This window comes from Alexandromys fortis, unplaced genomic scaffold, assembly GCF_014885135.2.
Source record: "Alexandromys fortis isolate MF-2015 unplaced genomic scaffold, M_Fortis_MF-2015_v1.1 scaffold_22, whole genome shotgun sequence".
Taxonomy (NCBI): domain Eukaryota; kingdom Metazoa; phylum Chordata; class Mammalia; order Rodentia; family Cricetidae; genus Alexandromys; species Alexandromys fortis.
This window is the reverse complement of record NW_026067900.1, coordinates 9,299,663-9,323,411: the sequence shown is the minus strand read 5'-3', so window position 1 is coordinate 9,323,411 and position 23,749 is coordinate 9,299,663. Positions and strand designations below refer to the sequence as shown.

General features: G+C 40.0%; 1 protein-coding gene and 1 pseudogene across 1 annotated transcript in view; both read left to right on the top strand.

The window, feature by feature from the left end:
- Window positions 1–1,123: 1,123 nt before the first annotated feature.
- On the top strand, window positions 1,124–1,299 carry LOC126489945 (NADH dehydrogenase [ubiquinone] 1 beta subcomplex subunit 1-like; annotated as a pseudogene).
- A 19,029-nt stretch (window positions 1,300–20,328) lies between these two features.
- Window positions 20,329–23,749, top strand: part of Scg3 (secretogranin III) — a 37,577-nt gene continuing 34,156 nt past the window's right edge. The window contains exons 1-4 of the mRNA XM_050126024.1: window positions 20,329–20,616; window positions 21,255–21,307; window positions 21,940–21,985; window positions 22,080–22,295. Of these exons, the coding sequence (XP_049981981.1) occupies window positions 20,526–20,616; window positions 21,255–21,307; window positions 21,940–21,985; window positions 22,080–22,295 (406 nt within the window). The 5' untranslated portion in view covers window positions 20,329–20,525. The remainder of the gene's footprint in view (window positions 20,617–21,254; window positions 21,308–21,939; window positions 21,986–22,079; window positions 22,296–23,749) is intronic.

Here is a 23,749-nt window from a genome sequence, read left to right as displayed (position 1 = left end):
GGGTTTAAAAAATTCAAACAGGCTGGCAAGACAGTAACTTGGAGGTGGGTACCACCACCAAGAAGATGCTAATCAGATGAATAAGGATGGGTAAACAAGGTTGGTTCAGTGGCAGTGTCAGATGGTCCAGGTGATTGTTTTTATAAGCTTCCTTTCCTAGTTCAGATAATTTGTATATAGACCTCACACAGGGGGTTGGAGGCTATTAACAAGCAAGAATAAATTATTGCCTTGCTAAAATTCTGAATATTAGTGATGTGCACATCATAAAGATAGAGAGAAAAAACTTTTCATATGTGAGACTGTATTCCACAATTATAGACCATAGACATGATGAGCACTCTCAGCTTAGGAAGGGTCTTTACAGCTCATAAGAGCAGCTGCAGCTGAAACTCTCCTTGGCAGGACGTTCTCAGTGGATGGCTGTACAGCATGTCTGGACATATGAAATCCCCTGTGGTTACCAATGACTTTGCGGTGGGGAGTCTGGAGGAGGATACAGCAATGCAGTATTGCAGAAAATGCCTAGTGTATTTAAAGTGAAAAGAGACAGTAAAGGGCGCATACATTGCATGCACAGAGAGAGAGAGAGCTTTTGATGGCATCTCATAGCCCAGGCAAATTACCCACCAGCTTCCTTGAACATGTGAAACCAAAATAGCTACAGAGCAAAGTGAAAAGTGGCACGTGGCTACTCTAGCTAAAGCACCTTACTCTAATCACAGAAATCACTCTGAGAAATACCTGAAAGATAGTTTTAGGGAAGAAGAATGCAATGAAAGGAATAATACTTGTTTTTGTTGTTGTTGTTGTTGTTGTTGTTGTTTGTTTGTTTGTTTTTTAAGTGGGATCTTACTAGAGCTCCAGTTCAATGGCAGAGAACTGGCCTAACATCTGTGAGGCACTAAGTTCAATCCTGTCAACACACATATACACACACAACACACATACACACACAACACATACACACACAACACATACACACACAACACATACACTCACAACACATACACACACATGCATACGCACACACACACACACACAACAAACAAACAAAAAAGCCCACAACTGGTTCCTACCGCTGCCCTTGGTTGTGGGTCATGCTTGGCACTGGGTTGAGGCTATGATGACCTTGCTTCAGCTTGTATGTGAACACTGAGTTCATATACTTGTCCCTGCGGGTTTGTCTTTGGATGCTATCTAGACAGGAAGGATGATGAAAAGCTAACTACCTTTCGGAATAAGAGTATGCTATTTCAAAGGGAACTGAGGCCCAATGAAGAAGTTACTTGGAAGTAAAGCCTGTGGCTAAATCTCAGAATGTTCACAATTTAAAAGTTCTCAGAGAAATAAAACGTTTATTATTAAAAAAAAAGAAAAAGAAAAAAAAGAAAAAAGCCCACAACTGATTCTTACCTCAAGGGAAATAAGAGATAGTTTATGCTAAGTCAAATATGAATAACTTATCAGGAATGGGGTTCACATTTCCACAAATATGTTCCAAATGCCATACATATATGAACAAGTTTCATAATGTTTATACAGTAGCAGAAAAAAATCATAAATCAAGGCACTGTTAAGATACATTAGTGTGAACATCAGCTAGGAAGTTTGGCTACTTCAAAGTAGAGCCTGAGGTATATGGTGGCATTCTTGGCATGCAGGTTGGTAGAAAATAAGTGATCTGTTTGCGTTCTTTTACCTGGTGGTCATAAGAATATTAGACCAAACACAGAGGTGAGCCAAAAGTGAGTGTTTAGGGGGCTATCAAAGCCCAAGCTAATCTGGATCAACTGCTACCATGTTTGGGATCTCCACAGTCACCGAAATTGTGATCTGTTAGTAAGCCTTACAGAATGTTAAAGACACATGAGTTATTTTTTCCTTCTATGAGAAGTTCAGTTTGCACCTGGGAACCACACAATGAAAGAAACACATACGTAGATGCATGCAGACATGGCGGACATAAATAATGGATCCTACAACTGTTTCTAAATATGCAGTGAAATGTCAGCATATTCTCTGCCCCATCTGACCTCAACTTTAACTTCTTAAATTGGTTTATGAATCCCAGACCAAGAATCACATTTTCCCGTATTTAAGTAAACAAAAGACAGGCGTTAAATCAATGTCTTTTTTCCTTTTTTTTTTTTTTTGTATGAATGCCCTTTTTAGCATATATGTTTTCTGGGGGGGTTTTTTGGGTTTTTTGTTTTGTTTTGTTTTTTTGGTTTTGGTTTTTTGAGACAGGGTTTCTCTGTAGCTCTGGCTGTCCTGGAACTCATTCTGTAGACCAGGCTGGCCTCGAACTCACAGAGACCCACCTGCCTCTGTCCCCCGGGGTTCTGAGATTAAAGGTGTGTGCCACCACCAGCTAGCTTAATATATACATTTTCTTTGTTAACAAATATATGTGCACACAAAAATCCTGGCAATGCTACGATCACAATTGTAGACAGAAATTGTGCTTTCTTTCTTTGGATGCCCAGACCCAAATAATCACACAGAAACTATATTAATTACAACACTGTTTGGCCAATGGCTCAGGCATATTTCTAGCTATCTCCTACATCTTAAATTAAGCTATTTCTATTAGTCTATGTATTGCCACGTGGCCGTGACGTTAACTCATTTTCTTCATGTCTTGTTTCCTCAGCAGCTGGTTGGCGTCCCTTTGACTCTACCTACTCTCTCTCTCTCTCTCTCTCTCTCTCTCTCTCTCTCTCTCTCTCTCTCTCTCTTTGGATGTCCCACCTGACTTTACTCTGCTAAGCCATTGGTCAAAATAGCTTTATTCATCAACCAATAAAAGCAACACATATACAAAAGGGCATCATACATCACACAATATTTCAGATTTTACTAATGTTGAATTTGCAGCCATAAACCAATCCAAAATATTAATCTAGATAAAAATTCCATGAGAGTACTATACATGGCATAAAAGGGGAAACAGAGGAGAGAGGATGAGATGACAGAGGGTCCGGTGGTTTTATTGAAAAATGTCCTCTTCGGCGGAGGGGGAGAGACAGAAATCTGAAAGAAAGAAAGAAAGAAAGAAAGAAAGAAAGAAAGAAAGAAAGAAAGAAAGAAAGAAAGAAAGAAAGAAAGAAAGAAAAATGTCCTCTTAGTCTTAGACAACTAGTGTACTATTTAAGGAGGTTTAGGAGGTGTTGTCTTACTGGAGGAAGTATGTCACTGGTGGCAGAATTTAAGAATGTGAAGACCCACACAACTTCTAGAACACTCTCTCTGCTTCATGTTTGTGATTTAAGACGCTCGGGCTCTCAGGCTCCTGATCCTGCTACCATGTCTGCCGTCTGCTTTGCTATCCCTGCCACCGCTGACTCTAACCCCCTGAAGCCATATATCCAAATAAACTCCTTCTTCCAAAACTCCCTTGGTCATAGTGACTTATCACAGCAACAGAAACATAACAATACAGAGGTTAAGAAATGGTGGCTAACATAATGAAACCTATTAGTTTATATAATCCATGTTATAAAATATTCGCTTTAAAATATGTAAAAAATAAATTAAAATTGTACTTTCCATGTAAGTAATTCTGTTACAAATTATAAAATATTAGCTTTTCAAAGTTTTATATATAAACATATATTTAAAATAACAATAAAATGTAAACTGAGTAAATAGTAGCAGATAGTCACAGGTAAGTTCACAAATCTGAAAGCAGTCACTCTAAGTGAGGTAACCCAGACCCTGAAGACAAATGTTATATGTGTTTTCTCACTTATGGATGTGCCACCTCGCGCAAACCTGTAGATTGAGAAAGGTACAGGAATAGCCTGAGGCCTGGTTGTGGAGCCCAGATTAGGTCTGGTGTCTAAGGAGAGTGCAGGCAGGGAAGAAAGGCTCTGACAAAGACAAGAGGCAGGGCCTGAGCAAAGGAAATGCAGCTTTGCTCTGGGTCTGAAGGATGGCTCCGATGCCCTCTTATGGCCTCCTTGGGAACTGCATACATGTGATACCAGCTAGGCATGCAGACCAAGCACCAATACATATAAAAATAAATCAATCTTATTAGAAAAAGGTAAAAGAAAAAAATTAAGCTTATTTATTTGAAGTGTGTTTTCACTTCATTTATTCACTTATTTATGTGCGTGTGTGTGTGTGTGTGTGTGTGTGTGTGTATTGTGTAGTGTGTGTTCATAGGATGGCAGAGAACATCTTGGATGAATCAGTTCTCTCCTTTCATCTAGGTTCTAGGAATCAAACTCAGCCCAAGCTTGGCGGAGGTGCCTTTACCTGACAACTATACATCTTCAGCCCTAGAGTTATGGTGTCTAATGGGACGTGTAGCGAGAATATGGCATAAGGCAGTCCATTATCTGAATGACACTCTGAGCCACACTGAAACCCTGTAGCTGACCTCATCTTCAAGTGTGCCTTTTGTGTTTACGGGAAACAATAGTATTTAATACTGTCAGGCAATGTACACAAATACAAATTTCTCCTCCAAGTCATACCCTAAGAAGCTCTCAAAAATAATATTCTCCAAAGAGGGAGTTTGATACTCAGAGTGACAAAAATCTGCTAACTTCCTATCAGGCCTGGAGTTAAATTGCAGCATTTTTTTTTAGAGATTTTTGATGATTTTGGAGGCCAATTTGGCAATGATATAAATCAAATGTTAAAATAATCCTCTAAAGAAACTTACTTCATTTGGGAGGGAAATAGTTTCACTAGTAACCATAGTGAGATGACATTGTTGGCATTGTTTCTGTAAGATGTTGCCAGGACTTTTCTTAGTCTTAGGCGAGATTTGACTCAAATACAACAGATGGCAATGATTACACGTTTATAATCTTTTCTAAAAAAAAAAAAAAACTTAACTAAACAGATGACAATAGAATAAACAGGCTTACACCCTAGAGTTTTGTTTCACGTTTTATTAAAACTCAAACTGAACAAAGTAACTAAAAATGAATAGAAAACAAGATCTCCACATTTCTCAAACTCTACTCAAATATTGAAATATCTCACTTTTAAGGAGAATGCTGGGGGCATAAGGGTACAAAGGGGATGAGGACCAGATAAGTGTGGAGAGGGGTAAGAGGGCATAGCTCAACCAGAACTAAACATGTATGGAAATACCATAAGAAAGATCCTAGTCTGCATATCATGCATTATAATGTAGAAAATCCTATTTTTCCTTCTACACCTCTTGTGACTTCAGCAGGACTAGAACAAAGTGCAACAAAACCAAGCAAGACACAGAATTGCTTGCTCAGATCAGAATTAAATATGTGACCTAAGAGAAATGCCCCCCGTGATACCTTTCACAGGCTTCAAATTCTGAGGCACCACTTTAGATATAATTTAAACAGACAATGGTAAAACTTTATAACAACGTTTCCTCAGAACACCTTCAGCCTTCTTAGTGTTGCATAATTAATTCTTCATGTCTCAACTTTAATGTTCTCATTTATTATGGAATCTAGACAATATGTATAAATATGTAAATAAATATACATGTACATATAGTATATCATGAAGAAAAGAAAAGTTAAATATAAAGGGATTGGGAAACAACACATGTAATGGACACAAGTTATGAAAGAGGATATAAAGCCGGTGTGGTGGTGCACACCTTTAATCCCAGCAAAGGCAGATGGAGCTCTGTGTGTTTGAGGCCAGCCTAATCTACAAAGTGAGTTCCAGGACAGACAGGGCTGTTACACAGAGAAATCCTGTCTCAAAAGACAAAACAACAAGAAAGGAAGGAAGGGAGGGATGGAGGGGCAGAGGGAGGGAGGGAGGGAGCAAGCAAACACATAAAGCTAATTGTTTTCCTAGTTAGAATTCTCTCATGGATTATTGTTGTTGTTTCTTTGGTGGTCAAGTGCCTAAGATATATTCAATAATGAAAGTGTAAAATTTAACGTGAAACTCCCACAGTTTGGGCAAACATTTTTATATTCATATGTGTGCAAGTTTGGATCAGGGTCACATGTTAGCACTTAAGCATTTGTTTACATGTATGTAGATCTGGGTGTAATGTAAGTGCATTTGGAGGTGTATATGAGCATGCCCATGTGAGAACAAGTTCTGAGTGCAGTCACATGTCAATGCAAATTCATATGTTCACATGTGTGCAAGCTCTGGACATCCTCAAACATCAGTATAGTTAAAAACATGAACACGTGTCAGCACATATTCATATAATCATACATCTGCATTTCCCAAGTGTGGACACGTGTTGAAGCATATGTGTATGTTCACACACATACGCATTCAAGAGCATAGTCAAGAGTTGGTACATACATGTACCAACAGGTATGCTCATACTTGTGCAGTGTCTAAGCACAGTCATATGTCCGCACACATGGACATATGCACATGTGTGCAGTTCCTAAGAGTATTTTCTCTCATATGCAGTTGCTAAGCATGCCATGTGGGTATTTATGGGCATTTTGGCACACATGCCATTTCTGAAATTCTTCAGATTGGGGTGTGTATGTACATGTTGTACCACTTGAAATTTCCAAGCCTGGTGATGTAGGGGGTAGTTTGTATGGAGCCATTGGACTACATGCCATTTCTGAACCTAGTCACATGAGGGAGGGTATACGAGGTCATGTGGAGCCACATGCTGATGTGGGATTCCCCTCTGTATGCTGTGAATACCATTGGTTAATAAAGAAGCTACTTTGGGCCTATTGCAGTGCAGTATAGGGCAAGGTAGGAATTCCAAGAGATAGAGAAGAAGAGAGTAGGCAGAGTCAAAGAGAAGCCATGTATCTGCCAGAGGAGAATGATGTCAGTGCACCAGTACCGGTAAACCATGAGCCTCATGGTAAAATATAAAACAATATAAATGGGTTAATATAAGATGTAAGAGCTAGCTAGAAATACACTTAAGCTATTGGCCAAACCGACCTCTTCCATGTTGGAATGGGCAGAGCCAAAAGACAAAGCAGCCTTGGTTCTAGCCAGCCAGGCTGCTTAGCATTTTAAGAAGTGCTTCTGGACAGAAAAGGATTACAGATATGCAATAAGACAGATATATAGATAGATATATAGATAGATAGATAGATAGATAGATAGATAGATAGATAGATAGATAACCCCTAAACAAGATTCGGTGTGTTCAAAAAATGTATGTAGGCTTGGGAGAGAGAAGAAAAAGAGTATAGAGAGTTATACAAAGAAATAAAGTCTTTATAGAGACAGTAAAAGTAATATAAAAGGGTACAGACCATCATAGAATAAAGGAGAAAAAATAAGTTGCGTAAAGACAGAAAATGTACAGAGAGTCAGAATTATGTATATTATTGTACTTTCTTTGAATTTTTTTGAATGAATGAGCTAAGTACAAAGAGGCATTTTACTGTATGGGCTACTAAGCTAAACCAACATATATACTTTAAAGGTATCTTGACTTCAAAATTTGAGTCTTAAGGATATGTTGCTTTGGAAAAGAGGGTCTGCTTTTGTTTCCACATAAGATGTGAACCTCTGGCTTCCTTCCAAGCTAATGTGGTTTGATGGACCAAGACCCTCTGAAATGTCTCTGTGAATTCCAAAATTACTTTGCCCAACAAAAATCAGAGCATGTTTCATCATTGGAATCAGACTAAACATAAAATTGACTCTTATTTTCTGCTTAGCGTTAATCACATTGAAAATATTAATAACATTGTGGCACAGTATGATAAAATGTATTTTAAAATGTACTTGCATATTTATGTATTCAGCATATATTAAAATGATCTAGCAAAGTAGGCTTATTCCTAGTAAAGTCAGTTGCAGGTAGCTTGTCATTTCTTTAGACTTTTTGTAGTTTCTACTTCTTAAAAAGACTTATGTTATATGTATCATTATGGGTGTTTTGCCTGCATGCATAAATATCTGATACCAGGCATGGTAGCATATGCTGTTTTAATCCCAGCCCTCAGGGGAGGTAGAGTCAGACTGTGCTGTTAGCCACTGAGCCTTTCTCCAGCCCCTTCCTGATGTTTTTATCTGAAATGTTTAGAATAATATTTCTCTTTCAAGGTTATTAAAGTATTCACATGCTTTTCGTGATTTCCCATTTAAGCCCCTGATCTGTAATGCAGTTTATTTCAGTGAAAGTGTGAAGAATATGTTTGCTATTTTTAAAAAATGCTAATCATACTGACATCATTCATGAAATAATTATATTTTCCTACAGTCTTTAAATACAACTTGTATCAAATACTAAATTACCATATCCCAGGGAAACAAACTTGGAAACTATTGTAATAGTTCTATTTCTGGACCATTTTCTTTGGGTGGCTAAGGTTAAAAAAGATACTTTAATGTAGTTTAGGCACAAGAGTAAAGTGTTCAGAAAGAAAGATAATCTTGAGCGCATGGCATGGCTTTTCACATGTCCTTTCATTGTGGTACCAAGGTCAAAATATTTCAGTATTGTAATTTAACATCTAATCAGACACTTTTTCCATCACTTTCCTTTAGAGTTTTCTTAATTGTTTATTACTCTTATTAGTCATTGCTCAAAATACTACTCACTGAGCACCTGCCCTTACTGTGAGAGAGACTCTCTCCCAAATGTTGGAATCTAAGAAACAAGGTTCATTCCGGCAGGGAGTTTGAATGAATAGTCTGGAGGAGGAGGCAGAGCTCAAAATGTTTTCAAGGAAGATTGTGATGCATTCAAAGACAGAAAGGATAGATGTTGTAATAGGAGACAATCCAGTGGGATGCTAATCAAGGAGCCTGCATCTGAGGAGGGGCCATTTACCAGGATGAAAAGGAGGTAGCCATGCACAGGAGTGTGATCAATGGTTGGAAGAAAAAGACAGGTGTGGTGGTGCAATCCCATAATCCCACGCTCACATAATGCCTTTGATTGCTCTCTTTCCCTTAATCAAGCACCTACTGCTCTCCTCTGACCACATTGCCCACATCTCTACTAATCACTTTCAGGAACTGACATCTTTTTATTTTATTTATATCCCCTGGATCTTACTAGGGCAGTGTGTAGGTAGGAAGAGTCCATCATAGCCTCATTGGTTCACGGCTAGGTATACAAATGAAGGCAAAGATCCCTTTCTCCACTGTTCAGCAGTAGTCAATTGCTTATATTTCTGTGTTAGTGGTCTATGAAACTCCATGTAACCCATGGTTTCCTGTTGAGAGGGCCTGTTTTATGTAGGCTCACTGGAAGGAATCAATGCTTCCAGAGATGGGGGCAAAGCATCAGGAGTCAAGATCATTTTTAGCTATGTAGCAAATTGAAGACCAGCTTATGCTTCATAAAACACAGCATGCACACACACACACACACACACACACACACACACACACACCAAAGGAAGAACAAAATTGGCAGTCCCAAATTTAAGCAAAAGAAAGGGCCATGAGGTTGCAGCAGCATGAAAACAGAGTGAGCATCTTCGATTTCTTCCTTTGCCCATACTCGTATCCATCCCTCTCTGTGTTATGAAGGCTTACTACTGGGACTACACAGATATCCTCAGGTTTCTGGTTGAGTCCTGTCACCTTAGGGGTGGACCACCAATAGAAGCTAAGAGGACAAGTGGAGAGCGGACTCTGGATTCTTTCTCTGACTTTTTCCCTGTGGTTTGCACCACCTACTGAAGGATGTAGTTAATGTCTACGGTCCTTTCTGTGTGGCTTTCTTGCTATGCTCAGGCCTTAACCTGGTAATGTCTCCAAGCTTGGTAATGTAATGTCTCACATTTCTTGACCTAAAATCTACCCTTCTTTTAATCAGACTTCTATCTTTGAAACACATGTTCTTTGAAATATTTGAAGCTTCAGGGTTTTGTTTTATTCCTTTGACTGGTTTTATTTTCCGGTGCCAGGATAGAGCCTACAACCTGAGCAGACTAGGCAGCACTTTACACGAAGCTACATCTCTAGACCCCCAGCTTTCTTGTTTTAAAGACCATGCTGGTTGCTTTAAACTATAGACTGGAGGTTTCCCAGAGAGTTTGGTAACAATGAGCTTGAATTCAGGACTGGCTTGAAGTACTGAGGAACATGGGTCTGAACTTTGTCCACTTGTCCATTGAGTGTTTTCAGTGAGATTTATATGACCAGTACTATTACAGGGACTTTGTAAAGACAGATAAATTATACAGGAAGATCAAAAGAAACAACTGTCGAGGAACAAGATGTACATGGAAGAAAAGAGGGTGAAACTTCAGCCTATCACTGAGTTGACATCTGACCTCAGGTTTGGAAGAAGTTAGAGAATGAACCATTAGAGACTATTCCATGCAGGAGAGGCGATCTCAGTGAGAGCTTCCATGTGAGGACCTGCCTGGCTGTGGCAAAAGCATCAGAGGCTGATAGTGCTGAAGCTCTGGGGCAGGAGGAGAGTGGGACATAATGAGGCTAGAGAGACCACAGAAGCACTCATATAAGCCTCTCTTAACTATTGCTCCATGAGACGGGAGTGGAAAGAACCAATGGTCACTCTTTCCCAGAAGGCATTAGCTCTTACTAATTACACCTTGACACTATCTAGAAATGGTGGCCTAATTCCTTCTCAGTTTGGAAACTGCAGGGAGTTGGCAGCTAAAACACTCTGGGTCGTATTGGGAATGGCTGGAGGATGGGCTTTGTAGCAGCAGAGCAAAGCCATTGATTTCCATCTCCACTAAGGAAGACATTCAATTGTCTTCTCAGAACACCTTTGGGAAATCAAAGGAGAAAGAGCAGTCTTCTTACCTCTTTCTCTGTCTATAAGCAGTTGTCCTAAGACCCCCTACATGCATCCGTGGCATGCACACCACACACATACGCACACAAAATAAACACATATAATGCTTAATAGAGCTTGGGTTTTCTCACAATTATATAAAGAGCTTAAGAATTTCTTAAGAAGGGGGTTGCAGAGATGGTTCAGTGGGTTACATGCATAGGTGTAGTAACCCAAGTTCAATCTTGAGCTGTAGGCCCATATTTCTACATGGTGTGACAGCCAAGTTCTCGGGCTGTTGTTGGTATCCAGAGCAATCAGTACCCTCTAGACAGGCTGTCTCTACCTAAAAAAGGCTCAGGATATGCTCTTTTGTAATTATGTAGATCGCCTGAGAAGAGGTGTGAATGCCAAGCTAGTGACCCAGCAGACAAAAAGAGAATGTTAATGAACTTCTACCTTAGTTTACCTTTGGGGATAAAAAGTATTCGGAAAATAAATGTGGGTAGATCTTCAGGAATAAATGAAGCCTGAGACTCCCTTCCAATATTGCTGTGTGAACTATGTCTCAATTATTCCCGCGCCTCCACGCAGGTCCAGGGAGGGAAAAGTAGTTTATGTTTGGGCATCAGACCCGGACATTGAGCAACTGTATTTTAAAAAGAAAAGGAAAGGAAAAGGCGGGTGCAGATAGTCCCAGCACTGGGAAGAGTACAGGTAGATCTTCAGAACTCTGGCCAGCAGCTTAGCCTGTTTGGTGAGCTCTGGGTTCCAGTGAGAGACCTTAGCTCAATAAACAAGGTGAATAGCACCTGAGGGACATCTGAAATTGGCCTCTGGCCTCCACATGTATGTGCATGCATACATAGCCATATCATGAACAAGCACATGCGTGTTTGCACATACACATACACACAGAGAAAGAGATGTGGGGAGGAAGGGAGAAAAGGAGAGGGAGATTTTCTGAAGGATCCTTTCTACTCCTTTGTTCTCCAAGTGGTCTCAACTCCTAAGACAAGGTTTCCAGCTGTTCTTCATGTCCTTCCAGATTCTGAAGTCAGGTAAACAGATTAAATACACATGCAACAAAGAAGGGCTCAGACTGAGGTTAAACAGCTCCTAACCTGCCACTGCCAGCCACTGAGGATCTCAGCTCTAGGCAACGCTCTAGTTCTGCTGAGTTAGAGTCTCCTCAGCTGCTACCGAATCATTTTTCTTTGAAGGAAGATTCAGGAAACAACCAGGATAGCCAAACATGGAGCTAAGCAAGAAAGACGTGCCTGCTACTTTGGTCCAGTGGAGACTCTCTGTACCTGGACATGGCTCCCTCAGTCATTGATTTAGTTCATGGTCAAATGGAGCAGATACACTTAGATTGGATTTACTTCCTCCTGCTGTCTGTGATCTGGTTGACCAGTAGAGAGATGTGCTCTTTGAATCACTTCCTGAAAATGACTTAGAGGCTATTTCTCCCATGGAATCCAAACATTGGAAACCTAGACCCTTTGAGGATCCATAGATGCAAACTTAAACTGAGAGGTCCACCCTGTGGACACCCTTGTCTTGTTCCTAAATAGAAGAAGCAAATGAAGTGTTCTCTCTGTGGTATGGCCATCGCACCCATGAACACCCGTAGCTGGGCTTACCTGCACAAGACTGGTCAACACAATCAGCCAACATTCCAACAGGCTTCACTAGTTGGACTCAGTGGACTATTAATAAAAAGGGAAGAGATTAAAAGAAGGGGAAAGGGAAATGTTAGGGGTGTCTGGTGGGAGTGGGAAAGAGGAGTTGGAGGTTCCTGAGGGAGTTGAAAGTATGTGTTAGCAAGATGCATTCTTTACATGTACAAAATTGTCAAAGAATAAACAAACTATATTCTTTTGAAAAAAACTGAAAAAGATTAAAGTCTACTAAGCATTTTGGTACATACTTGAGATCCTAGTACTTGGGAGGCTGACGCAGAAGGATTATAAGTTTGAAGTTAGCCTGGGCTACATCTCCAGACCACTTATTGAAAATGGAGATGAAAGGGTGAGGAAGAGAGACGGGGTGGGGGGGCAGGCAGGGGGGTAAGCAGCTAAGATCTGCTCTGAGTTTTGTGAGCGTTTAAAGATTCATGCTTATTTCTATGCATCCCTAGATACGCCATTTCAATTCCTTTCATTAGGGAAGGCACAACCAGGCAGGTTAGAAGAACTGTGAAAAAAAAAAAAAAAACACTGTAGATGTCTGCCTAACAAATCAGAAATTCTTCTATACTGGCCTCCCTCCTAGTCCTTATAAATCCCCTTCCTTTTCAACTCTGAGCTCTGGTTCTTAGTGTTAGGCGCCCTGAAATGGTGACCCACTATGTACTACTCACCATAAGTCTAGTCATGCCCACCTTTGGGATTTGCTAGTTGGTACTTGCCCATCATCCTCACTCATGGTAACCATGAGGTATAAACGACTCACGCTCAAAGCCTGGGTCATCTGTCTCCTGTCACACGAGGCCCAAAGAACAATGTTTTCTTTGGGCTCTTATATTTATTTGTGTCTGTGAGAGAGTGTTATGTGTAATGAAAATTCATATGGAGTCAATTCTCTATCTATCTATCTATCTTTCTATACCATGTGTATCCCAGGAATTAAACTCCGGCCATCAGCCTTGGTGGCAAGTGCATTTACCAACTGAGCCATATTGTCAGTTCTCTCTTTAGGAGCACTCTGTTAGTCTTGCCACACTCAAGGGTTACAAACACAAATCCTCCTGGACATGAATGAGTTGTGTAGGTATCCACCTCTACCTTGTCCTCTGCTTGACCTCAGATGGGGAAGTCAGATAGGGAAGGATGACCTCAGTGAAGGGGCTGCTTTTCAGTTTTGCACAGACCTGAGTATGGTGCTTTCCAGAGTCAAGAGGTTGAGTTCTGATGCATTCTCCCACACTAGAAATCCATAGGCTCCTGACAAACAGTCCTAATGGTTTGTGTAGCTTTGCCAGTGCTAACCTGGTCAACACACTAGCTAAGAAATCAATAGCCTGAGTTTAAAAGCTGAATGCACTTTTCTGGGCTAATACCTTGTGCAGATCCTCAGGGGTCGTGTACAGCATAAATGCCTCGTGGTCAAACACTGATTCCAGAAGGTGGTAGCCACATAAGATTCTATAGCACAGTGACAACATAGCGTCCTTGTATTTGATGATGTCACCCTGTGACACAATTCTCAGGACCTATCTTGTCATTAGGCAACACATAGCTATGTTTATGTTTTACCACATCCTTAAGGTCCAGTGTATTCGTCAGGGTTCTCTAGGGAACAGAATTTATAGAATGACTATGATTATATAGATAAAGACAGAGGTGGAATGGGAGATTTATTAGAATGGCTCACAAGTTGTGGTCCAGCTGTTCCAACAATGGTTGTCCACCAATGGAAAGTCCAATAATCCAGCAGTTGTTCACTCCATGAGGCTGGGTGTCTCGCTTGTTTTTTAGTATATGCCAGAATCCCAAAGAAGTGGGCTCTAATGCCAGTGAAGGAATGGACTTGCCAGGGAGAGTGTTAGCATGCAGGCACAGAGAGCAAGCTTCCTTCTTCCGTGTCCTTTCTTATAGGCAGCCAGAAGAAGGTCTGGACCAGACTAAAGGTAAATCTTCCCACCTGCAAAGAAATGGATTAAAAGTTTTTTCCCAGACAGGCGGTTGTGGTGCACACCTTTAATCCCGGCACTTGGAGGAGGGGCAGAGGCAGGTGGATTTTTGAGTTTGAGACAAGCCCGGTCTACTGAGTGGATTCTTAGACATCCAGGGCTACACACAGAAACTGGCTCAAAAAAGAACGTAGGTAGGTAGATAGATAGATAGATAGATAGATAGATAGATAGATAGATAGATAGATGATAGATAGATAGATAGATAGATAGATAGATAGATAGATAGATAGATAGACATTTAATTTAGAAAAATCCCTCACAGGTATACCCAGATACTTGGATTCTAGTCAATTCCAGATGTAGTCAAGTTGACAACCAAGAATAACTATCACACCCAGCCTGTGCCCTTTATTTCTCACTCTCTCCAAGCCTCATATCTGCACCACCAAACTAGAAGCATTGCCTAATTCCAGTTCCTGGTGCCACGGAGGCAGCCGAAGTGCACAGGAGGGCTTTAACCCGAGGACATTTGAGAAGCTGTCTGAAATGTAATGGAATATAAAACACTGTGATACGTGTACATGTACTTACCTAGACCACACTGCTTTACTTTCTTGTTATAAAACTAGGGCATACTCACGTTTAAAAAAAATTCCAAGTTTTCTAAACTGCTCAACAAAAGAACTAAAACCAGGCATCCACCACAAGTATGATGGGAAGCAAACTTTATGATAAACCTGTATGTATAATTGTGCATACACAAGAAAGGGCAACTTTGTAATAGGAATCAATGCTAATGGGCAAAGTGATTATTTCGCTCTGTTCTGCTTGATCCTCAGGGGTCAATAATATTATATTGCAGATGTGTTTTAAATAGTGTTTTAAAACTTAGAAGATGGAGCACCCCTGATGGCTTCACTCTTTCTCTCTCTCTGACTCATTATGGGAAACTGTTATTCCTTGCGGTTCTAAGGGAGCGTCCACAGTGCCTCACATCTTCCTCCCCCAGGCCCTGAGCTGGGCCATTAGCTTCATCTCATTCAACCACAGTACAAAATAAGTGAACCAGGAAAGTTTTCTGTGCAACCACCTTCTCCTGCCACCCACTCTCACATTCAGTTCTGGAAGTTTCTGTGTGTAGGTGAACTAGGACGTTCGACTGTTTGAGCTAGTTTATTCGTTTATATTCTTCCCTCATTTCCCTCCTCTTGGCTGCATTAGTCATGCTATTTGCTGCATTATGTTGGGTTATTGCATCTCTCCTCTGATGGCACACTGCCAGACTCCTCATTTACTTCTCCTTTGCACCGGACCATTAGCCATCTCAAGAATGAGCACCTGGGTCATCTCCTCTCACAGCAGCAGATCCATTGCCGTCACTCTGCAGCTCTGAGAGTCTGTGCAGCTCAGACTCCCTCTTCTCGGGCCTTTTGTGAATACTCATTATTAATGAAAATGCTGAGCCGGGACCGTGCTGACCGTGCCACGGTCCTGAGGTGGGACTGCCAGCCAAGCTTCAGCACTATGAAAACACTAATAAGTAGGCAACCCTCTACCACTTCATTAATTTATTTAAACAAGTCATTTCCAGATACTGTGTAAAAAACTGGTAAATCACCAATAATTTTGGCAAAATCTTTTTCCTTTATAAATTCATAGTTTTGTTGTATAGACAAAACAGATATGTGAGTATATATTTATAGCAAGAGGCACAGCTTTACAAATATTCAAACAAAATATTTCCTTAGAAGAAGGTATGTCCTACTTACCTATTGTTACCTCTATCACATGGATGGGTGAGCATGTGATTTTTATTGCCCCTATTTTTGTTTATTTGTATTTTTTAGAAAATTTCCCCTAACACATGCAATAAAATGCAGTGGACAGTCTTGTTTGGATACTGGTCCAAGCAAGCCAACTATAAAAAATATTCATAAGGAAAATCAAGAAACTTAAATTCTGGATATTTAATGATACTAAAACAGTATTATTCTTGAGAGGTTTGTTTAAAATGCTACAATAATATTGGAAAGATAATTTTTATCTTTTGGAGAAATGCACTGACATATGTATAGATGAAATGAAATAATGTCCATGGCTTCATTATGTGTAAGAAGTGGCTAGGAATGTTTTAATTTTTTATTTAAATAAATCTTTTTCGTGTATTTTTTTCATATCAACCAGTTTCCCTTCCCTCCCCTCCTCTGGTCCTCTCCCTTTCCCTGTCTACCTCCCTCCCCATCTGCTCCTCCATTTCCACTCAGAAAGGGACAGGCCTCCCATGGGCTTGCAGTGGCTAGGAATTTAAATATCAAGAAGTTGTGGGTTTATAATTATTGAAGCTGGACAATGGATTCATGGTGTTCATTTCCATATATTGTTTACTTTTATATTGGACATCTTCTGCTATAAAATACGTAATAACGGTCAATAAAGCAATCACTTATTAATAATAATTAATATCATACTTTTTCCATAATAAGTAGACATATCTTCTAATTGTCCTACCTATTGCTATGCTGTTTGTTTGCTTTTTGAGACAAGGTTTCATGTAGTCCAGGCTGGCCTTGAACTTGTAGTGTAATAAAGCTAGCTTTGAACTCCTGATCTTACTACCCCCATCTCCTGAGTGGTGGGATTAGAGGTGTGTGCCACCAGATGAGGTGCTTCAAGACTCTCTGCCCAAAAGGCATCTTCTCACATGACAGTTTATCTCCTTATGTGCTGAAAAACATGCAGGTCACAGCAACAAACTCACTGTGTGTTGTACTACTCTTACCACCTGTCCCTGTGATCATCTGGTTCAGGGGTATGCTCTTATAAATTCAACATAGTTTAAAATATTTAATGTTTATATGTCTTTGCATATAAGAATAAAAATTTTTTAATATTAAAAAATTATTAAATTTTTCTTCCAAACCCCGTGTCTTATTCATTTTCTATTGCTGTGAAGAGACAATATGACCACAGCACCTCTTATATAAGAAAACATTTGACTGGAGCTGGCTTACAATTGAGAGGTTTAGTCCATTATCATCATGGTGGGAAGCACGTGGTATGCAGGCAGACATGGTGCTGGAGAGGTAACTGAGCATTCTACATCTGGATCAGGAGGCAGCAGGAAGAGAGAATGAGCCATTAGACCTGGCTTGAGCTTCTGAAACCTCAAAGCCCACCCCCTCCAATGACACACTTCCTCCAGCAAGGCCACACCTACTCTAGCAAGGCCACACCTCTTAATAGTGCCCCTCCCTATGGACCTTGAGGGGCCATTTTTATTCGAACCACCACACCTTGCCTGGTCATCAATTCTATTATTTGGACTCCATTTGAACTCTATACATACAATGGAGACGAGTAACATTGTATGCTCTATGACTATTTGCTCACTTATACTTGACTAATAACATCATGTTGTACATGAAGCCTGTCTACTCTATAGTTGTTTTGTTGTTGGTTTCACTACAGTTTATTTTTGATTTAGGGGTTGTTTGTTCATTTGTTTCCCTTTTTTCTCATTACTAGGCAAGAGAGCATCAGTGACCAATGTTATCTTATCTTTTTATACAAACAGCTCTCTTAAGACCTGGTACGTTCACTCCTACATTACAAGATAACAATATATATCTGTTAACTTAAATAAATAAATTAAGTTATGATTACACCATTTTCAGATCTATGCTTTTCCAGAGTGGTCACGTATAATAAAACTAAAGAAAGTAATAAACTAATTCTTGTTCTATAATTCCTTCCTGCTCCATAATTCAGCCGATCTGAAATATCACTTGATCCAAGGCTAAGTGTCCATCTAACACAATAACAAATGGAATAGATACATCAGCTAGAAAAACTGTCATTTAATTTTAAGAAATAAGAATCTAAAGAAATTACTTTTCGTGCATCTGTGATTTTAAAATATGACCTAATTTTTTAATATATAAAAAAATTTAATTATTATATGGGTGTCTATGTGGAAGTATGTGTTGTGCAAATTCTAATTGGTCTTAATAATAAAAACCTGGAGTCAGATATCAGGGTAAATGCTGAAAGATCAGAGAAATAAAGGATTCAGTCATTAGAGAGACCTTTCACCTCTACTGAATCCTACCGAATCCTCAGACTGAATGGCATCTCTACAAAACCTTAGACTGCATTGAACTCCTGTCTCCTTCTGCCTTATATTCACCTCTCTGCCTAGCCATATCACTCCTGTCTCCACCTTCCTAATGCTGGGCTTAAAGGCATGGAATCCCAAGTGCTGGGATCCTTTGTGTGAGCCCTGTTTCTCTTATAGACTGGATCAATTTCACATAGCCCAGGATAGCCTTGAACTAACAGATCTGTCTGCCTCTACCTCCCAAGTCCTGGTATTAAAGGTGTATACCACCACTGCCTGGCCTCTGATGGCTTAACTCTGCACTCTGATCTTCAGGCAAGCTTTATCTGTTAAAACACAAACAAAATATCACTACAAGTATGTGAAAATGAGTAGCCGCAGAGGCCAGAAGAGGGTGTCAGATCCTCTGGAGCTGTAGTTACAGGTGGTTGTGAGCTGCACTTATATGAGTGCTGGGTCCTCTGCAAGAGCAGCCTATACTCTTAGCCACTGAGCCATCTCTCTGGCCCCTGCAGCTTACTAGGACAATAACACTGTTCTATTCACCATTAAGAAAGAGCTGTTTGGTTTGAAGTAACTGCTGGATTTGGAAGTATTCTATAACCTCAAATTTTATGTGTCAGTTTTTTAAAAAGACTCACATAGAAACAAACAAAAAGACTTTTAGATTCTTAACTTAAATACTTGCATGACCATTAAACTCAAAACTTCCAGAAAGAGGGAAATTGGTTTGTCAGTGGGTTTGTTTTTGTTTGTTTGTTTGCTTGGGGTTTTTAATTAAGTAACTTGGTCCTTGAAAGGGAGGATGCAGAAATCAAAGGCCTGATTGTGCTGGATCCCTCTTTGTGGTCATTATTCAGCCCGGTTCCCAGCAGGCTGCAGTTGAAAGGAAAAGATCCAAGTTCTGCTTAAAAATCAGACTAAAGAGCTGGCTCAGCACCCTGCTCACATTATGCTGTCTGCATTCACCGCTTTGGTCTTGGGATAGTAAGCTGTAGGCAATGACCTCGAGTTTCTGGGATAGTTATAGGAAGCACTCCTCTGACTTGATTATGAGGGGAGGAATGTTTTTTCACGGTTTTTGCTTTTCTAGGAGGACTCCCAGAACATCAAGATCCTCAGGTATAAATGGAACTCCAGGAACAATGTCACAAAAGTGAACTATTTTTTCCCACTTCGTTGGGAAAAGGAGAACAAAACTGAGTATTTTTGCTCATCTCCCTGACTACTGAGGACTCTCATTCCTAGAGGGACAACGATTTTTTTTTCTTCTCTGTCTCACCATCTACGAGAGTGATGCGCAATCTATTTGGGAAAAAATATTCGTACAATTTCCCAACCAAAAGACTCCTGGGGAGCTGAGATGCAAAAACATCAAGAGAATGTCAACACTGATCACTAAAAGCAGGGCTTTCTACGATTTAATAGAATCATATTTTTTAGTATAATTCTATAGGTGTAATAGAATTGTACCTTTTGAGTATAGCAGGAAGCGATTTTGGAGCAGATACTGCAGAAGAATCACAAGTCAAAATTAGACAAGATTATCCTTTTCTCCTTTACAGGATCACAGGTAGAGAGGGCATGTAGTCCTTGAGGTACAACACCCATGCCTAGCGTCCTGCAATCCTACTTGACTTGGACATAGGAATATACCCAGGACTGCGGCATGGAAAATACGCTAGCCTGCCTGTCGCCCCTCCCCCTCTCCGTTCCCGCGGGATTGGAGTAGCTCTGGGTCGCTGACGCCATCCTCATGCCCCTGGTTTGCTTGGAGCATGCGCCTCCTCCTCACTTCCTCTCCAGGAGCTAGTGGAGTAAAGCTACGCCCAGGCCGGCGCCTGCTCGCGCAGGAACTTCAGCACCCGCGGAGCGGACAGCGCCCGCAGCACCTGCTCACCTGCGCTAGGCCCGCTGGAGCATCATCTCCAGGCCAGCACAACTGCAGGCCTCCCAGCTCCTCTCTCTCCCCGCGTTCCGGCTCCTGTCCCTGCCAGCTTCTTACTCCCCTTCTCATTCATAACAAAAGCTACAGCTCAGGGGCCCAGCGCCAAGCTGTTTCCAGCAGAGAGCAGAGGGAGCAAGGAAGAATGGGGTTCCTTTGGACCGGCTCTTGGATACTGGTGTTGGTGCTCAATAGCGGCCCAATACAAGCTTTCCCCAAACCTGAAGGCAGTCAAGGTAAGTGGACATTTCTCTACTTCTGAGCTCTCTTTCATTTGGCCCAGCAAAGGCAAAGCTTGGTGTGACCTATGAGCTCTAAATCGCCTTGCCTAGTTATTCTAATCAGATCTTATCTCTGCATAATGACAGAATCGTTTTGACTTTAGAAAACGAAGGTGAATTTTTCTCCTTCACTTTTTAGATAACAGGGCAATAACATGAGCTGCTTATAAGCATCTTATTTTGGAAAAGGGAGCAAGTGCCTGTTCTTAAAGGGGCTTGGATTTTTTTCTAAGATAATCTATTCATTACTCAAGCAGGAATCTGTGATCTCTTTTAATGTGCCAGCAATGATCATCAAAATTTATATTTCTAATTGAAGACTTAATAAGTCAAGAATTAGAACCATATGTTAAATTTCTGATCGGAAAACAAAAGTGTGATTACATTTAACTCAGGGATGCAGTGATATATTAAGTTTACCAACACTGATACTCATCATGAACACAAGTGATTATCTTTGATAATATAAATTTGATTTCATAACCACCCAGCATTATTTCTTTAAAAGATTTTTCACTGCTTTCATTTTAATGAAAAACATATTTTATCATCCAAATGCACAATTAAATTATATTTTTATGTATTTATTCTAGACAAATCTCTGCATAATAGAGAACTAAGTGCAGAAAGACCTTTGAATGAACAGGTGGGTTGGATGTAAAATTGTAACTGCTATGTCATTTTATTCTCATGATTATTTATTGTAATTACATTGTGATATCTTAGCCATTTTGAATTTACAAACTCTGGGACATTAATAATAAATTGACAAAAATTAAGGTGAGGAATCTAGTTTCGATAATTGTATGTTCTCATAGTTATGTCCATTGAGTGCTATGTCCATTGAGTTATGTCCATAGAGAGTGCTAGAGTGCCCACATGATGATAGCCCAGCAAGATCAATACTGCATCCACTCTTAGAAGATGGCTTAACTTACTGACATCTGTGTGTGTGTGGTTTGTTTTGTTGTTTTGTTTGAGACAGAGTCTTGTTGGGTAGCCTACAACCCTTGATCTTCCCGCCTCATCCTCTTGATTGCTGGGATTATAGGCACATGCCACACTGCTTGGTTGAAGATTTATTTTTAGTCAATATTACAGGAGAAAGAAATTCGTACTTAAAGTGCACCAGTCCTTTGTTTATCTCATTTAATCCTCATAGCATTGCTTTTTACAAACAAAACTAAATCTTCTGGAGATGAAATCATTGGACTTGCATACTTGGTAAGCTGTGAAACATTGCTTTAAGATGCGCTCTGTCTCCTGTTTGTTTCACAGATTGCTGAGGCGGAGGCAGACAAGATTAAAAAGACAAACCCTCCAGGTAAAAGGAAATCGTACTGCTGTTCAGTTAAATAACATAGGTCATGGGATTCTAAACTAAAATCGATGTGTTGGGCTTGGAACTTTTCTTCCAGAAAGCAAGCCAAGTGAAAGAAATTATTCTTCTGTCGATAACTTGAACCTGCTAAGGGCGATAACAGAAAAGGAAAAACTGGAGAAAGAAAAGCAGTCTATAAGAAGCCCCCCATTTGGTAACACACTGGATGTGGAAGATGTTGATTCAACTAAAAATCGAAAACTGATTGATGAGTATGATTCTACAAAGAGTGGACTGGACCATAAATTTCAAGGTAAATGATTTAAAGGATGCTTTGCTATCTTTTTTCTCATTTTGAGTTTTTCATTATATACTAAAAAAAAAAGGCCACATACTTATAAAGGTCGCAAAATATATCTAATATGCTCATGACCTGTGTCATATGTTGGGTCCAAAGCTGAGGTAAAACCAAAACTTACTGATAATATACCAAAAAACAGTCTAGAGTCTCTACTTTTCCCTTTAATGTTTCCTTTACTCTGACAGGCATGGTGGGTCATGCCTGTCGTCACAAGTCCATTCTGGGCTACATAAAGTACCAAGTCAACCAGACTCCATTTCAAAAGAGCAATAACAGTGACCATAGTGACTGGATTCCTTACCGATGCTTTGAAATTTTTTAAAACCTGATATCTGTATTTACATTAGAAAATTCATTTTATTATTTCTATTTATTTTAATAACGACTACAAATAAAACATTATTTCTTCAAACAACTAGATCAATAAAACATGCCTTCCCAGTAATGAAATGTCCACTATTTTCTTGTTGGTAGTTTCCACCTCTTGCCTTTGCTCATCTAGCCAGTCTACATTTAAACTCAGACTTCTCTGGACTATAGACCTATTTCCTCTCTACCTAGCATCTTCCCTTGGAAGTGTCAGGCCCACAGAAAACCAAATGTATACCAGAGTCAACTCATGACCTCTTCCTCCTCACAGATCCTCTTCAAAAGATCTTTCCTCTTCTTTGCTGCTATTTATCCTTTTTTTTTCTTCATTACAGAAATCTAAAATTGAAATAATTCTCTTTTTTTTTTACCTCTTCAATCCTAATCTTCCAAAACTGGTTCATTTTATTCCCAAGTTAGTTCCCATGTTTTTACCAACAGAAAAGCTACTGTTCTCAGTCACCACTGTCCTTACCCAATACCCAATCGTGTCTCATTTGAACTACAACAAAATATTTTACAGATCTCCCAGCAACCACTACAGTTTTTTTCAGCCTATTCATGATGTGACAACTGGAGTGGACTTTTAATTTACAAATATAATATATGGAAATGTGTGCATGTCATTCCTTGTAGGGAGTGCTTAATATCAAACTTGGGGGCTCATGCATGCTAGGCAGTTAATCACGCTACCACCAAGCTATAACCACAGCTCCTCAGATTTTTTTTTGACAGTATTTCCTATATAGTCTAAGCTGGTCTTAAACTCATAATCCTCCTGCCTCAGTTTTCTGACTTCTGAGATTGCAAACATGTGTGCCACGATGGTCAGAATGCCATTAGGTTTTAGTTTTATTTTGTTTTGTTGTTTGAGTGTTTGTTTTTAGCCAAGACCTTGTACGTAGCTCAGGCTAGCCTAGATCATGAGGGTCCTGTGCTTCTGTCTGGATGCCGGGATTATATGGGATGAGCAGAGCATGCTTCTTTATTTCCCATAAATCTCTTTTAGTAGATTCTCATTTCTCTTAGGACCAAAA